The sequence below is a fragment of the Parambassis ranga genome, chromosome 22 (genome assembly GCF_900634625.1).
Source record: "Parambassis ranga chromosome 22, fParRan2.1, whole genome shotgun sequence".
Classification (NCBI taxonomy): Eukaryota; Metazoa; Chordata; class Actinopteri; family Ambassidae; genus Parambassis; species Parambassis ranga.
This window is the reverse complement of record NC_041042.1, coordinates 6,171,237-6,189,340: the sequence shown is the minus strand read 5'-3', so window position 1 is coordinate 6,189,340 and position 18,104 is coordinate 6,171,237. Positions and strand designations below refer to the sequence as shown.

At 43.7% G+C, this 18,104-nt stretch overlaps 1 protein-coding gene across 3 annotated transcripts; it reads right to left on the bottom strand.

Moving 5' to 3' along the window:
• Positions 1-78: 78 nt before the first annotated feature.
• rtn1a (reticulon 1a) lies at positions 79-17,819 on the bottom strand. 3 transcript variants are annotated; one of them, XM_028395684.1, is made up of 9 exons: positions 17,312-17,819; positions 9,847-10,581; positions 8,895-9,572; positions 2,105-2,312; positions 1,872-2,010; positions 1,712-1,781; positions 1,431-1,477; positions 1,286-1,344; positions 79-920 (listed from the first exon to the last, which is right to left on the bottom strand). In XM_028395684.1, the coding sequence occupies exons 1-9, from the start codon at positions 17,538-17,540 to the stop codon at positions 878-880; spliced, it is 2,208 nt and encodes a 735-aa protein (XP_028251485.1). In that variant the 5' UTR covers positions 17,541-17,819; the 3' UTR covers positions 79-877. The 3 variants fall into 3 exon arrangements, with proteins under 3 accessions (XP_028251485.1, XP_028251486.1, XP_028251488.1); XM_028395685.1 differs by lacking the exons at positions 8,895-9,572; positions 9,847-10,581; positions 17,312-17,819 and adding an exon at positions 6,994-7,302; XM_028395687.1 differs by lacking the exons at positions 8,895-9,572; positions 9,847-10,581; positions 17,312-17,819 and adding an exon at positions 4,029-4,078.
• Between the last annotated feature and the right edge of the window lie 285 nt (positions 17,820-18,104).

The window sequence follows — 18,104 nt, the reverse complement described above, 5'->3', positions numbered from 1 at the left end:
TATCACCTCAAGTTAGCTGTTGTGTCATTCAGAAACTGACCATGTGAACTCATTAGTAATTTGACTTTGGAGAGGTTATACATCAAGGAACATTTATTTGTCTTATTCTGGTAATTAAATACATACTGTGAGTGCAAATAGTTAAAGAGTCCAGGGTCTAAAGAACTACAGAGTATAGTTGAACATAGTACAAAGTTGGACAGTTATTCAAACAAGCTAAATATCACCAGATACTCCTTGTCTTCATAGTAGTTGTACAACAGTACCTAAAACATGAGCGTGTGCAGTGTTCCTTATGGTTATACAAAAGCAAAAACCCTACAATTACCACATCTAAGACGCATATTGTTAAATTCATTTGTGCTTGGAGACACCAAAAGGAAACCATTTGATATTTATATATATTGACATATACCGAGAGAAGCCCCATCTGCTAACTCATAAACATGAAGCAGTATTAAACATTGGCAGCAGAGCACGTCTGTGGTCATTCAGCCTTTTTGTGCCAAACCGTACAGTTTGTGGTAAGCACTGCAAAGCAAAAATGTAGCATGATTTAAAAACTTCACAAAAGATATCAAATATTAACCCAAGGCTCGACTTCATGCACTTTATAAGCAACACAAAAAAGTCAGTTTCTTTTTTTGTCTTTGAGTTGTGTACTTGTCTACCTAGAAACAGGATTATGTACGTACGTGACTTGTGTGTGTTAGTGTTTAGACTGCTATAGACAGGGTGATGGCTTCTCCAGTGGATGCTTTTAGAGAACACCAAGATGACATAGCACTACGCCCCACAGATGACGACCAGACTCCTCAGTGGTGAGCCTGACTCTGAGCTGGACTGGACTGTCAGCTTCTGAGTGAGACCGACAGGTCTACTCCTCCTTTCTCTTAGCCCCAGGGATCTTTGCCTGGATTCTGGACAGAGAAAACAAACGTTAATACCATGAGCTTAAACTCTAGATTAGGCTGTGCTTTGTCTAGTTTCTTTATGGCAGTCCTTATGCTTGAAGTCCATCTTTGGAAAGGTGAGTAAATTGTCTGAAAACTACCCAGAAATAAGTAGACAAATTACACAACAAATTTGCAACTGTCAATTTTGCAAATTTGTAGAGATGGGTTTGCTTCAATGCCATTTATTGATGCCCTTCATAACTAACAGTAGCAAGCTTTTTCTACTTGCAATAGAGAAATATACAAAAAAGCTCCCCAGGCATGAGCAAAAACTTTTCAATTTGTCTCTAGCTCAATTTCTTTGAACAAAACATCAGAAAAGCACTCACTTGCCCACCACAGAGTTGACCTGGGTCCGTATTAGTCCCACATACTGATCAATCTGTGCCTGAAAACATAAGGAAGAAAGAGTTGTTTAAATGCCAGACAGTGTTATTCAAACCAGAGCTGAGCGAGTGAAGCTAAAAATCCTACCTGATGTTTCTCATAGACAACAGGCATAGTGAACATGGAGACCACAGCTGTGGAGGCAGAGGAAAAGTAGTTGCATGGTTAAGGTATTCTGACCTTGTGTCAGCAGGCTCCCCAACACAAACCAACCACTACCCTTATCTAAGGTAAACTGGAAAAGTAAACAGATACTGTACCACTGTGCTGTAAACCTGTCAAACAAATAAATGTTGCATGGCATAGGGACATGATGTCTTGGCTGATACCAGGTCTCAGTTTTTTGTAGGGAGTCGGGATGACCTTACCTAAGATGAGCAGTGTCAGACCATTGAAGAGAGCACCCACATAGGTCAGGAGCCACATCAGGACAGCAAACTGTAGGAGACATGCAATAATGTCTGGTTTAAGCTGGCTGAAATCACTTTCTAGCAGAGCAAAAAGAATAATAATAATAAGATGGCAAACCTTCAAAGAGTCGACCAGATCTTGTACAAGGAACAGCCTGCGAAGCTCTCTCATACAGGTGTTGGAGTAGAGAAGGATTTTGTCAGCATATTTACTAATCTGTTCCTGAGAGAGAGCAATTTCCATCTCAAGATAGGCCCTGTTAACAGATACAAGTACAGGAAGCAACGATGACTGTAATGAATATGCACACACTTTGTGTCAGACTTAATTCATCAACTTATTTCACTTACTTAAAAGGATGTCCCTCATCAGTTTTCTGCACAGCCTGCAGCACAGACTTGTAGATCCTGAAGCTGATGGTGGCAGAAAGGGCTGCCAGGGCTAAGTAGGCTCCGACACTGACCACGCTGAACTGGGTCAGGGAGAAGAGGAGCAGAAGCACGCTGCTGAACACAGCCCCGGACTGCTTCACATTCCTCCAGTAGAGCAGGTCAATTGCTGAGGGGGGGGGGGAGCACAGAAGGAAGGACAAAATGGGTTAGGACCCATAACCAGCATGAGTGTTACTCTGCATCATATAGGCCTGTGCATCCATGGCTGTATCCATTTCAAAGTAGATTAGGCTGCTGTGCTTTACACATCACACATTTGGGTCAAATTACTGGAAGCTGTTCACAACCCAGTGTCCTTAGAGAGCTCCAGCTGTCACGTGATCCTGTTTTAACCCAGCTTCCTAACCTAGCTTTTCATTAGGTTAGACAGAGCTGTGGCGCTGTGAGGTGGCATCAAGGTGTCCGAGAGATGATTTGTCCCTTTAGACTCTGTCCACCTATATATATATATATATATATATATATATAGTGATTAGTGATTATATATATGTTTAGTGATCTTTGTAGAATATAATAGCCGACAACCTGTGTTGCACTTGAGGCCAGAGGGGCTTCGCACTTTCAACTGACACATGCTTATCATCAGGAGCACCTGGCCTGGTCTCAGACGTATACAAACATACATACCCGTTACACTGAGGTTTCACCTGTACTGCTATGCAGAATTAATGATTGACCACTCTGAAAGCAGCAGCAGAAATAGAAACACTATCAGCAGTTCACAGATGGTAGTTCAATGTGACCAGACAAACAGTACTGTCACTAATGAAGGATGACGATGCATCAGGGTCTTAATAATGCAATGAAACACTATGATTCCTATAAATCATTGGACTGCTATGATGCCTAACTTATGCAGGAAGATAGTCACACATCGTGCTGCATCGTTGTGAAATATTTTGTCTTCTTTGGGTGGTAGTGCCTGTAATTTAAAGCTACTAGCAGAGACGAAAGGGAAGTGATAACTGAGGATTAGCCCAGTGTACCATTACAGCTCTAGTGGCCGACATGGTCCTCCTTTGGCAGTCATCTGTGTCGGTTGGAAACACAGGCCTATTTCCATAAGAACTGTCGGCGGCTTGCTTTACCTCTTCTGAACAGGCTGCCCCCCCTACTGCTAGTCTGTCAGTATAACTATAGTGTGCATCTGACCCGGTACACCTTCAAAGTCATACAGGGAGGAAGGCTGATCCTATACGTTAATGCAAAGTTTTAGAGTAGATAATTGTTGCCAAGGTCTCTTGGGTGTCTTCCTCTTCCTCTGAGCTGTCCGCCTGCCTGCCTGCCTGCCTGCTCTAATTTTAGCCGTGGAGCTGTGAGCAGCATAGTGATGACGGCCATCTTTACTCTCCACTAAAAGGCATCTGTGGATGCCAAAGCGGCCGGCTAAACCTGGATGATGAAAGAACAGTCATTGTGTCTGTGGCTCTGCTGCCCACAAACTACCAGTTCTGACATTGTAAAATAAGACATGTATAATCTTAGTCTTTTCAGTGACTAACAGGAAATCAAAGCATCGCATCACTATCACATCAGAAAGTCATTCATTGTCAATAGAGCAATGTGCCACAGCTGCTGTGCATGCACCACTCCCTGTAGAAGCCATTGTTGCTGCCAACACTGACAAAATCTCAATGTGACTGTTGATTTGAATGAAAATGTTCACACACACACACACACACACAGAGGTAGCAGACAGCAGCTGTAACAACATGCAGACACATCAGCTAGAGAGACAGGTGTTGACAGGAGACAGCGACGGTGCCTTGTGATGTGCTGCACAGACTGAAAAGCTTTGGCTGCAGTAGAAGTGTGTACTGACCTGCGGCTCCCATGGCTGAACAGGGAAAGAGGCAGCTGCTTTATCCACGGACAAAAGGAGAGCACAGAAGGGGGAGTCCCCCCTACACAAGAAGGGAGGGGCCACATAGGCACACCAGCAAATCAGCATTCGGCTGAGCAAGGGGGACTGATGGAGGGGAGGAGGGAGCAGGAGGGATGTGTATGGGGTGCGGTTGCCAAAAAACAACATTACAAACCAGCACACACACACACTCCCTCTGTCCTTTATACGCAGGCTTTTAAGCACAATCCCACTGACATCAGACGAAGAACGACAAGCAACATCTGAAGTAAAAGTCATGATCAGAACAAAAAAGCAGAAGTCTTTCTCATTTTTATGTGTCAGGCTGCATTGCGGTCAACGGCGACGCTTATACGCTGTTCAGTCTTTAACTGCTCTTCCATCAAAATGCTCTGGGAGCTGAGGATCTGCTGAGCACCTGCCTGATGCAGTTACCATAGTTACCATGCTCCATTTTCTCCACTCACCGAAAGATGGAGAGACGGAGGAAGGGAGGGGCCGAAGAGAGAAGGAGGGGAAAGAGCGTTCCTTTGGGAACAGAGAGAGATTCATTTGCTCTGAATCGGGGGGACTCAGCAGCACATAATGTGTCTCTACAGCCAGACACATGAAGACAGCCACTCCCTTTATTGTGGAACACAAAGGGACAATGGCAGATTTAAAGACAAGTTTTCTGAATTGTCAGAAGAAAAGAGTGTATCAAAGACTAACTGTTGTACATTTACAAGAAAGCATTTGAGTCAGATCACTGCTTATTTCTTTAAGATAACATTTAGAGAGTCATTTAATTTTCTATTGAGCAATAAGCTGAATACAGAACACAGATGAGACCTCTGGGCCACAAGCACTTCAATCCTGAGCACTATACGGTGTTACATCAGAGCACAGGACAAGCACTACCTGGCTTCTGATATTCATCACACTGACAGGCCAAGCATAAACCCGAGTACACGATTAACACCAATGACAATGATTTGATTTCCCATCCCCCCCTTTTTTCCTTTAGTGAAACTAGTTTAGCCTGACCTGATTAAATCACTGAAGACATCCTGGTGGCCTCAAACAACCCATCAGCTAGGAAACATGTTAAGAGACTTCAATGGCTACCAACAGTCTTCCACAGCTGATAGTCAGGACAGAGACTGCAGTCACTACAGCAGATTTCACATGAACACAAGGCATTTTATTTTATTATCAGAGGGCTAGTCGGCTATGAAGTGGTAATCTCACAGTTTCTGTGGAATATTGCAGTAATTGTAGGTGTGTTTTTGAACTTTATTGAGAGATCCAGTGTCAGCTGGCAGTGCTTTGTTTTGGTCAGTTACATTTAAGTGTAACTTTAGCAGAGTTTAAACACCATGAATACAGGAGAGTTAAGCAACGAGCACTAGCTATGCTTACTAAGGCCATCCGGCAATCCATTTAATTTCATTGTTTAAATGTGGAAATAATCATGTGATATAAAAATCATGTAATATGCAGTCTCTGTTCTCACCCACCGGCGGCAGAGCAGTGAATGCCACACTGTGATGCTTAGGTCACTTTAGCTAAAATCTGAAAACCTGGGAACAATGACGAGCCAAAGTCAAATATGCAACTGCAAACTAGTCTACAGTGTTAGTACTTTTTACTGCACCATGATGGTACAAAGAAGCTAGCTAGCACACTGAGCTAATATCGGTGTAGCATAATGCAGTCCCTGTTAGTTAACAGCTTGTTGGTAAAGATTGATTTAATCTTGTTCATTTTTCAGTCAAGAGCTCGAAGCAGGACTTGAATGAAAAATAAACTTGATTGAACTGAGCTCTTAATGAAGTATGAGATATGAACTGTATTAACTTTACAGCTACAAAGTATTTATTAAGAAAAAAATATGCCACTTACAATGTGAACCTCTGTTTGAACACACACAGAGTATACAAGACATGAAACGTGTCATCACTGAGTCCTTGAAGTGTCGTGCATCAAAGTTTTATCAGCCCTACATAGTTTGATGGCAGTGACTCCAAATTCATTTTATTTTAGAATGAGTAATTGAAAATATTTAAAGATAATGTTCTGCCATTCAAAAGCAGGAAATGACTTGGCTCAGTTTTACCCTTTGCTGTGCTGACTGGATCTGTTTAATACCCTGTAAACAGATCTCATCTGATCACATTACACAGCGTTTATTTAGAGAGGAATCTAAGTGGATAATGACTCAGCAGAATGATGACAAATTGATTTTTTTTTTGTCAGCAAAGCTGCACAACAATCAGACACTGCTATGTTGTCTGCCGCAAAACCTAAAAAGATGGCAGATGATAAAAGACAACCAGTGTGGAGGAAAGGGGCGCCATTTTCTCTCCTGGCCCCTTCCTGTGAGCCAACCATGCTATGGAAACAGACAGCCGAAAGATGCTCCTCTCAGGCCCAGTCTCTGCTAGGTGCCATGGCAGCCGAGGAGAGAGGGCTGATGTAATCAGGATGGGTGTGCCATGGTTACCATAGAGACAGTCAGTCAGTCAGTCCCATCCGGATGCTCTGGCTGCCTCGTTACACAAAAACAGAGCATACGGCATCTATAAACCCTGCACAGTTGCAAAGTGGGATGGGTGATAACAATGACACGCCTTAGTCCATAACGCAGGCATCCATATTAACATGCACCCAAAGCAGATGGTCCCCAGCATGTTGGGGTTATTTTCCAAAACACACACCAGCCCCAGCCCCCCTTTTTTTATGTAGCAGAATCTGTCATCAGGGCGTGTCCATGTGAAAAGAGGCACAACTAAACAGAACTGATTCGATGACAAATGTGCACATGCAGAGCACACATCGCAGTGTGATGAATATTTAACCTACATGCAGCTACGACGGTCCATCTCTCACAGCCACAAAACACAGACAATTGATGATTACATCACAGTAAACATATCAGTACCCTGGCCCTTCCAGCTGCTCCAGGAGATTTCCTTCTTGGTCACGTCTGCAGTGGCCTGCATGCTGGTGATCAGTTAGGTCCCTGTTCGCTCCCTCTTTCTCTTTATAGTCTCCGTTTTCTTCTTTGTCTCCTGTTTTAGTAGCACCGACTCACTCGCTCATCCCAAAGAGGCATGAATGGTCAAAAAAGATGCGGGAGTGAGGCTCGGATGATAGAGAGGGAGAGAGGGAGGGAGGGAGGGAGGAAAGGTTTCCAAGGTGCTGCCGGCTCACAGAGCACAAAGACTGATGCTGTGGAGCAGCGCTGGCTAGAACAGAAGGAGCGGGGAAAGTGCGTATGTGTACGTCTGGGTGCTGGGGGAGGGAGGAGAATGGGGGGGCAAATTGTAAACACCCCACCACAGTTTCTGCAGTGGCAAACCATCCATGCAATTATTAGGAGTCTGGGGAGGGGGGGATTGTTCTTGAAAGGTAAGGTAGACTCGCTTTCACAATAAAAGCATAGCAGATCCTCAGCTGGTAGTAAGCAGTGGGAGGGCTATACCACATCGATTTTGATGAGACACCATCTATGTTGTTCTTTATTTGTATTATTTTAACCAACAGAAATTTAAATAGTGTTTCCTCTTAGACTCACTGGTAATTGAAGAGGCTTGTTGTGGCTTGTTCTTAATAATTCATAACAAGTAGCACTGTGCATTAGAGCACAGGCTGTGTGTCCTGCCAAGCTGTGAGTCCTGTGCCCCCACCCCCAACCCTGCAGACAGACACACCTCGCACCTTCTGCTCACTGCAGCCTCAACCACCTTTGATGCCAGTACCGACCAACAGGAGAGAAAAAGTGGATATACATGAACCAGGCTGAACATGCTCCCCCATCACTGTTGCTATGGCAACTGGTGTGGAATACACTGACTGATGAAAATAATAAGTAGCAAAGATAAAGGTGGACCATGCCCTCTAGTGGTGTACAAAAAAAACACATGTGACCTGCTTTTTCAGTCATTCCAGAACCTTCTGAAAGTATGAGTAAACAAATCCTCAGCTAGTATTCAGCTGCGTCACTGTATTTCAAATATGCAGCTGTTTACTTGATTCTTATATGATGCCATCAGCGTACAGCAGCGTCTCTTTGGAGGACAGAAAGAAGCAACAAGAAGAACAACAACAACAAAACAAAAATCAACATGTGTCTGATCTCCTTCACACTAGAAATTCATGAAGAAGCCTTCAAAGCTTTTAAGCAGGAGTGTGCCCCAGTTTTGAAACCACAGGATTATGTAAACCCACTGTTCCCAAAGACAGAGAGACAGCCAATAGACAACCATGTACCCATGTCAACATCAAATTTGCAGCTTAGTCGGCATTAACTACAAACTGCAACTGACGTGTCTGATCGCAGGATGCTGAAAAGTGATGTAAGATGCTAAAAGAGCTCCTCCACAGCAGCAGTTTTATAATTTTTAATGTCATGCATAACCATTATTGTAAACCAAGGCATCCTTAGTTTTTTTCAAATACACCACCAGGGGGAAGCAGATCTGGCAAAAGCACTTCCAACCCCCTCTTGGTACATACTCAGCAGTGGAACATTGCATGTCTCCCTGCAATACCTTTTATTTCCTTGTCAACAAAACAGTGCCATGTTGGAATTGTAACTAAGCTGCCAATTGTATCCAGACTTTGTGTAAACCAACCAAATGATGGGTAAAGCTGAAAACACACAAACAATGCACATCCAACTGTTGAAGGCACATCAGCTTACCACTTCTACAAGCTGTACACAAGCTGTATACATGAACCAACAAGGACACTATTACACATGCATGTTGTCAAAGAGACTGTTCCATCTCTTGTGTAAACAGACCCCAAGGGAGGTCTGAATAAAAATAAAGGACTAACCTTTTTGTTTATTGAAGCCCCACAGAAAGATCGCCACCGCAGGTTTTCCTAGATTTCCCTTTTCCTCGTTAGTGATCTTCTGCGTGTCATCCTGGTGGGGCTTCTCTGATCGCACCTCTGGAGGTACAGCAGCAGTTGGGGGCTTGGGCTTGCTGGGGCGATCCTCCTCTGTTTTCAGTGGGTTCTTGATCTTGTCTGTGATCAGGGTCTCAGCTGGCTCTACCTCGGGGGCATTGCGGAAAGGGACACTGCTGGGAACCAGGGGAGAAGGGGGGCTGACTGCCTGTTTGGGGCCACCGAAGCCTTGCTCTCTCTTTGGGCTTTCTTCAGATGCAGATTCAATAAAGAGATCACTGTCAAGCTCTGCCTCTCTCTCTTCCCTCAGTATGCTGTAGGATGTGGGTGGAGCATGGCTGCCCACAAGGCCAAAACCACCCTTGGCAACTGGGGGATTGTCAAAGGGGTTGTTAGGCTGGCTGAAAGTGCCCTTGCTACTAGGTGGCTGGGCAAATGGGTTGCTGCTGGCCTTGGGAGGCTCTTCAGACACTAACTCGATCTCAGAGTCTCCAGACTCTGCACTGCTGCCGTCATGCTCCCTGCTGCTGGCCTTTGTGCTTTTGGAAGCTCCAGGTTTCACTGGCTCAGCCTTGAACATGTCGTGGGAGGGGAAGTCTTTTTCTGCTCACAAAAGAAAAGCAGAGAGAGGGGGGGGGCATTATACATACAGAAACATAGTTGCAAACATAACTTTAAGACAGATAAAAGAACTTTGAAAGAACAAGTAATAGTTGTTTCTTTATAGTAAAATTCAGCAGCACTACTCGACTTTACCACTCTTGCTGTGACTTGCAGCCACAGTGGCAGCCTTGACTAAAATTATTTTACCTATAGACCGTTTCTTATTAACCTATTTTTCAGTGAAGAATGTGTTTGTGTGTGAATTTGTGCCTACTTGTTGGAGAGGCGTTGGGAGTGGAAGCAGGGCTGTCGTCCTCTGGCTCTGATAGTGTCACCGTAGGGACCCCCTGTAACCCCACACTGAGGACGTTTTCCCGTTCAGACACACTGGCTGGAGGGGCATGTTGCTCTGCCTTTGCAGCTGGAGGCTTGGACTCGGTCAAGGTGATCTTCACTGGGCTAGCTGTCTGTGGGGTGCCACCCAGGTTTCGGTAGGAACGGTAGTCATTCAGCTCCTCGTCTGACGGCTCCTCCACATATGGGAATGAGTGGGAGCCCAGGGCCGGACCCAGATTTTCTTCTTCTTCCTCCTCCTCCTCATCTTCGTCATCCCTTCCAAGATTCTTATCTATGTAGCTGCCAAGTGAGTCGTGACCGGTTGAGCTTTTGTCCACCAGGCCGTGTAGAGCCCCCTGATGCTGGTCATGGTGCTCATCTCCGTGGGTGATATCCATATAGTTGTAGGATTCTGTCTTATCTGAGGCCAGCAGAGATTTAGGCATGTCATCCATTAGGCTGGAAGTCATCTTGGTGTTGGAGCTGAAGCTGTAGGTGTCACTTGGGGAGTGATCAAGGGCTGAAGAGCCGGAGGAGTATTTGGAGGGATTCAGGTCGTCTGATAAGTACGAAGCTTCCCGGCTCGATGTGAAGCTCTGATTTGACAGCAGGGAAGTGTACACATCACCATCATCATTCATTGGCTTCCTGAACAGACCAGACATGGAGTCATCTACAAAAAAAAACAGACAGAGATGTAAAACCGATCAGAAGAATGAGATCACTCTCTGTGTCACACGTCTGAGTCAAGCCAGCAGTTTGATTAATGAAAACATCCAGTGAAACAAGGCTGTGCACTGTGAGAGCAGCACTGTCAGACTGGGTGTTGGGATGTGTAGATCAGTGAGGGTGCAGTGACAAAAGCTACTTGTACCCAATGAGGGACAAAGGAGGATTGTTCAGACCCCCCCAAAAAACACAAAGTCGCTTCTAAATCATGCAAGCAAAGGGCTGCCTGTAGTCACATCTCTGCTCTGTAATCATTAATCCTACATCTTGGCAAACACACATTACACAAGCTTAATGTAAACTGATGTCAAAAACATGTGCAAACTGAAATTCTATTTTAAAATGGACCATAAAAAATTTGTAAATAATTTGTTACAGTGCTGCAGGGAAATGTTAAAAAAGCTCATATTTCATGTAGGGTTGGGCGATATTGGCAAAAAAAATAATCAGGATTAATTTTGGCATTTAGCCGATAATGATTCATTTGACGATTAATTGACAATTGCACTTAGATGTTTTTGACTCTAAATCACCACATTGTTCTAAAATGATACAGACAAATCATCAGTCAAGTTAACTACTTCATTCTAACAGGTTAAGCTGGTAAGTAGTGATGAGTCACCAACCAGCCATGTTTTAAATATTTATTGATAACATGCACAATGCACAAACTGCTTCAAAATAATAATGAAGCAAACATGCAATAATTTATTATTATAAAGTGCAATAACTTGTGCAATACCCCTGTGTATCAATAACTATGCTGGTGTGCAATGTTTGTAAATAATTCCTCCCATCTTTTTATTTTACTGCACTATGTTCTATTTTATTCTATTTAACTCTTGCTCTGACTGTGGGTGTTGTATTGCTGCTGGTACCCCAATTTCCCTGAGGGACCTTCCCAAAGGGATTAATAAAGTACATTCTATTCTATTCTATTCTATTCTATTCTATTCTATTATATACATTTAAAGTAACTTTGTCCTTCAAATGTTCTTATCTTAAGGTCACAGAGGAGTGCATATCAACATTAAAATTAAACAGGACAGATAAGTTTAGAAAAGTCACATCAGTGACCTAATGCATGTCGTGTACGCATGTGCGGCACTATATACTACAGCTGTAGCCGGCGTTGTGGCCTCATTGCACTTTCTTCGTACTCTGGCTTATGGTGATAAACGTTGAACCTCTGTTAGGAACGTGCTGCTCCACATCTTTTAACTGAATACCACTGCCTTCCGCCATTATTGTTATGACGGGCTCACACGTGCGCGCTTGCGGGTGATGGTGGGAGTACGTCGCACGCAAAATGCGTCACCATGACGCCGTAAACTATAAGTGGCAAATATTAATATTTTTCTGGTGGTTAATGACACACGATACGATTTTGCCCTGTAAGCCTAATTTCATGTACATTTTTAAAACAGGAAGCAATGGAGTTCTTTGGAACGTTAGATGTTAAGCATCAGATCAAAAGTCAAGTATTCACATTTGTTAGCTTTATGTCTTCTGGTCTAAGCAGTACAACATCACCAATAAATAATGCATTGCTTTAGGTCTATTAAAAAAAACAGTCAAGCCAACATTGCACAACAGAACATGTTAAAATTCCTGTGCTGTGTACAAGTCAGAGTTTATACTTCCACAAACTGAGCTCCTCCTGCTCTTCCACCCTGCTTCTCCCAGCGGTGCTGCTATAAATAGGCTGGGTCCAGCTGCTGGGCTGGATGAGGGGGAAGACTTTAAATAACAGCCTTAGGATTTGTTCTGGAGGATGCGGACTGACTGACAGAAGACCCAACAGGTCAGGACGTCCCGTCCCTCCCTTTGCTTCCTCTAAAAAGCCCCACCACCCTTCCCCTCTGCTGCTCCTTCCAAAGACTGTTTCCTCAGTCATTAACAATACATCATACCGCAGTACAGAGGCATAAACACTGCACACCCATGCAGGACTACAAGGAGAGGGAGTGATGTGACATGGAACAAAGGAAAGCCAAAGCAGGCCAAGACATTTTTGGAGCTTGTGGCTGTTTTGTATTAAATCTTCTACATCAACATCTATCTTGTTTGTGGGCTGAAGCATTTTGCAAAACTGCTGCTGAGCCTTCTTCAGCCTAGTGACATGAATGACCTTGATGGCCTTCTAAAGTGAACCAATGCATAATCCTCTTAGTGTACTACCGTGGTATAGGTCCCATCAGCCATCACCCTGGCAACACCATCATAATCTAACACTCACTGAATCACTGTACAAATAAATAGTGTGCAGTGGGAGGCACTCAGAGCCACTACAAACGGTGAAGGGAGGTGATCTCTAGAGCTGTGAACTGTAGCCAACACCCCCACCTGTATCAAACCATTCCATGTACCATTACAGATAAACGAACCAGTAGTTGGAAAAAGAATCTGCAACAATTACAATGCTGGCTGCTTGTCTTTCACTTCCTGCTGTCCTGAGCAGCTGCTTCATAAAGTTGGTGGTAGATTGAGGGCATTCTGAATCTGCTGATATGGCATAACACCCAGACACTGGAAAAACCCACAAGGCTGAAACAAATGCTTTAGTGCAGTCGGATAGGATTGGACATGATGACAACAGAGGAATTCTCAGCTCACACTGAGGCCACGCCACACAATCGTGTCACTGAAAGGATGGTGCAGTTAAATAAGTCCTGGTGGATGTGCTGTGAAGGGGAAGTCCTTTTGTTGTCCTCTATGCAGCCAGTGCAGCTCTGAAACTAATGCAGCCTGACAATCTGTGCTATGCCAAGGCATGGGCTCCTAATTATCAGGCAACAGACAAAAACATGTGAGCACAGATTATATCAAAAGGGAGATGCAAAAATGAATATATTAGCACTGGGTGTGTGTTTGCTGCTCCGAAGGAACTGGCCTGCTGCAGTCAGTCAGTGTAGGCTGAAGTAGAAAAGCCATGAAAGGGATTTTCAAATGAGTGTAAGGAAATACAAACAGAAAAGTCACCACAAAGTTCTGTCAGTTCCACAACAACAAAAGCTGGGCTGTCATTATTATCCACAGCAATGCTCCAGTCTCTCTTTTATCTGTGACTCTACAGCTCTGTAACGGTTCCATTACTCCATCCATGACCCTCTCCACTGTGGTGTTGCCTTTCAGGAGTTCTCTTTCACATCATGACCTTGTGGAAACCAATCCATCCAGATGATCACTGCGCTCTTCTTTCATTACCATCTGTGCACTTGATGTTGAAACATATGCTGTTAATTATTATTGTAGGATAAACTGTCATCTTTACTGTGTGGTACTTTAAAACTGAAAGTGTTAAGTGTGCATGTATTGATGAGCCAGATACAGACATCAAATATGATTCTGTGTCATGGGAAAATTTATATCTTTGAATATAAGATGATACTCAATCATTCTTATTTAATGTGTTTTACTTTTTAATACTAATCTGGATGAAAAACTTAACAAGACCAAGTTAACTGAAGATCCACTCCAAGTCTGAATGGTCTCTGGCTTTGTTTATTTTTATACTGTATCGATTCCAATATCCATGGCTGAACAAATACCTGACTAACCACCCTACTTTAACTCTGAGATAAGAAATTCCAAGTGCACAAAGACGGCATATAGTAAAAGCTAAGCTAAGACAAAACTACTAGCAGAGGTCGATAGGAGAACAGCTGTGCTGAGAGATTCAAGTGCACTGCTGCATTGATCCAAGACAATGAGGACATAAAATTACTGTAAGGAACGTTGGCGTATGCACCATGCTTAAAGAAAATCACTGGAGGCCACACAGGACAAATGTTATTGTTCCAGCAGCCTTTGTTAAAGATAGATCGATCCGGAGACCATTTAAATAGAAGCTAATCTGCCCCATTCAGGTCGTGAAGCGGTGGTACGTACAGTACCTGTCTTCTGTGGTATTGATTGTATTTTTCTTGCTTGAATAGAGCTTTATGGATGAATGAAGAGAGCATGTGGGAGGTTCCAGACTGAGTGTCTGCAAGCTGTCTGCTTCAGGTCAAAGCTGTCAATTCAGTGTGATGTTGAAAGTGACAATTCACTTTTATAGTACTTACAGAATGTAGAATTACAACAAAGGCTATAATAACCACACACAAAAAAAGATGTAGATGGACTATTTGTAAGTGACTTTGCTGATACCAGCTCTAATCCCAGGAGCACTATTGCACTACTCTGCTGAGGGATTACTCTCTGCCCACAGGACGGAGCATTGGACTGAGGCAGAAAGGTTGTAAACGTAGCATCATGTTTCACTTGCTGGCTTTTAATTGTTTTCTGAGTAAACACAGGGGACCAAAATACATTAGAAAAGATGATTTATTGATATAATGAGAGGAGTAATGCTTTGTTGTGGTGTCCCCTGCAAAGGACCTTTTTGGACTTGGTCTGTCCTTCAGCAATAGTTAATGGGTCCTGGAGATTGAGGAAGGAGTTTGTGAGGAAACTTGTTTTAACCAGCATAAAGCAGAGGTAGGTGAAGACCCTGGCATTACCCGGGAGCTGATTATTGACCACTAAGTATCTTTGTCATTACATTAAAAATAATTCTGCAAGGAAACTGTGGTTGTCATGGGCCCAGTTTTTCTGCCCATCTAAACTATTAGCTTTTTTGTCACAACCTTGTCTCTCTCACTATTAAGCTCCCCACCCCCCACCCAGTATTATCAAGCATTTTTATCATGTAGTCTGAAAAGACCTAGCACTGCCTGTCCCTCCTGGGAACAGACCGCAGCTCTTACCAGCTAAAGGCATAAATGCACTGTGCTGGCAGTCTGGAGTCCACTAAGTGCTTTCTCTATCTGAGAGCTACGGAAAAGATCCAGCCTGACGTATGCTGTCTCATCCTTGTCACTGATGATGTGCTGAAAGGGAGAAAGCATTGAGTCTAATCCACCTATCGGGCACTGGATTGTGAGGGAAGCTTTCTAATGACTGATGTGCAGGACATGAAGTGCAGCGTCACTGTTTGTGTACGATATAGTCTTCTTCTATACCTGAGAATAGGACAAAGTGTTGTGTTCAGCAGTATCTTTAGGAACTCTCACCCCCCTCAAAGTGTCAGAAGGTGGAAAGCTTTTGAATATATACTGTACTGTCTGTAATGCAAGGATAAGGTTCTGTCCTGTGGTAATTTAATGCTGCTGAAATCAGCATTATCTGGTCCTGTGGGTAGATCAGTGTTGTGAACAAGATTTAGAACAGGCATGGATCGATTACCAAGGGAAGCAATTCAAGACATCTTGAGGGGATACAGTTGCACAGTTCAGTCTTTAAGTCAAGAGCCAAACTTATAACAACACTTAAGAAGGGAAATACGCTATAATATTGCATATATAATATATAATAGATGCAGTGAGAGCCGCACTGTTCCCAAGAACATGAGTGACAGAATGGATTACTTCACTGGTATTCAACACAGCTCAGTGGGAGTCGCAGACAGCCATTCTTTCCTCTTTTAGGAACCAAAACAAAGTCTGTGTGTGTTCTTCTGCATGCACCTACACACAGCTGAGCCTGTCTGGCACACTGTTGTGAAAGTAGAGCATGTGCTTTGTTTACTTCTTCTACAAAGTGAAGCCAAACACTGACAAGGCAGTATAGGGTCTGCCTCAAGAGGATAAATTATAGTTTTTGTTAATTCTGCATCCTTAGCATCCAAATTTATCTTTGGATGCTTAGGTTGTACATCACAAAAATCATTGTCTTCTCTAGTTTTCACAGTGAGCAAAATGAGACAGGTCAGAGCAGCAAAGAGACAAAACTGGGCAGGTTTTTTTTTTTTTAAAGCATACTCTCATGAATTTTTCATTGAATTGGTGAATAAAAGTGCAGGGCTCTAGTTTTGCTCGCCAAGCGAATAGTGGGCCCTGTTTCTTAAGGATTAAAAATAGCAACATGAGCTGAGCTGTGCTGGGAAGAGTGAGGTACTTAGAACTGAGGTCTGAATTATCTTCCCACAAAAACACACAAAAAGTCCAGCATCCAAAAATAAGACACTGTCACAACAGTGATGTAGGACTCCCTCGTGCTCGTCTGTCTGCTTTGAGTGGTTTTTTCTTTCTTTTTTTTGGGAAGTCTCTCTTTGTTGATAAACTGTACAGGGGGATTAAGCTGTTTTCCATCTAGTCAATGGCTATGAAGAGGCTTTAGGCCTGTAATCTATTTATCAACCTTTAAACCCCCCATCACATCAAAAACAGAAATTATATTCTAGATGTAGAAAACATTCAGATTAATCAACAGGCTATTTGTTAATGTTTGCCACATCCCATCTGATGCTTTCCTATACAGACTCCGTCCTCTAACTGCGCAGACATGTGGCCAAACCGGATGATGTTTCATAACTCTGACATCCTGAAGCTGAATTTAAGCGTCTGACTGAATAAACTTCAGAGCAGCTTCACTGATTTAGATTCAAGCTTATTTACTGTCAACCCCGTGGAAGCTGCTTTTTGTTTTTGAAGCGCACAAGTTTGAGCTGGGCAGTCAGACAGGCCGTCTGTCGTAACGCTAAATCTGTGACAAACGGACTGCGCCGTATTTACCCCATGATGCTGCTGTGTCCTGCTGCTCCCTGTTTAGCCGAGTTAAGCCCGATGGGTTTGAAATGCATAGCATCGGTAAATATTAGGATTTAAAAGGAGATAACTTGTGACTTATACCTGTAGATGCAGTTTCCATAGCAACGGGAGGCCTTTTCTCGTCGTCCTGGAAAGGATGAAATTGTTGATCCAGGTCGCCCGCCGCGGCGCCGCCGCCGCCTCTCGGCTTAAAATCTTCACGTAGCTCGTCGAACCGAGTTGGTGTGTTCCCAAACAGGCCGTTCCTCTCGTAGTCATCACCAAACCACTTCCCCTCCGAGCCTAGTTCCTCACCCGGCTTAGCAGACATGCTTTTTTCCTCTTGTCGGACAGATACACACGCTACCAGGCTGCTGCTGCTGCTTCTTCTTCTTCCTCGATGCCGTTTATACCGGCGCTGTGCTGGCACCGTCTGCGCTAGGATAGATGACAGAGAACAACACGCAAGTGTGTAGGTTTCGGCTGGCGTCAGTCAGCTGAGCCAGGGGTGTGTAGACGCCACGGATGAGGCGGTGCAGGCGGTCGGTCGGGGAGCAGAGGAGAGCAGAGGAGTGAGGGTTGATTGTTTTAGTTCACTGCTCCGACGGTGACGTCATGATGTCCGCGAGACTCACGGTTTATTTGGGACAGAGACAAACACAAAAGTGTCAGACAACCACGGTGTCAGAAGAAAGTGATGTTAGGTAGAGTGAAAACTGACCACATAAGCCAGAAGAATGGCGTCAGCGAGCATAATAATGGTGGCGTATTTTTGCCGGTACTAAATAATATATGTAGAAGATGTTAAAAGTAACGATAACCTCAAGTGTATAATAATATGATAGCAAATAATGCACTTCCAAAATATTAGATAGTTGTGCGTTCCATGGGTTTG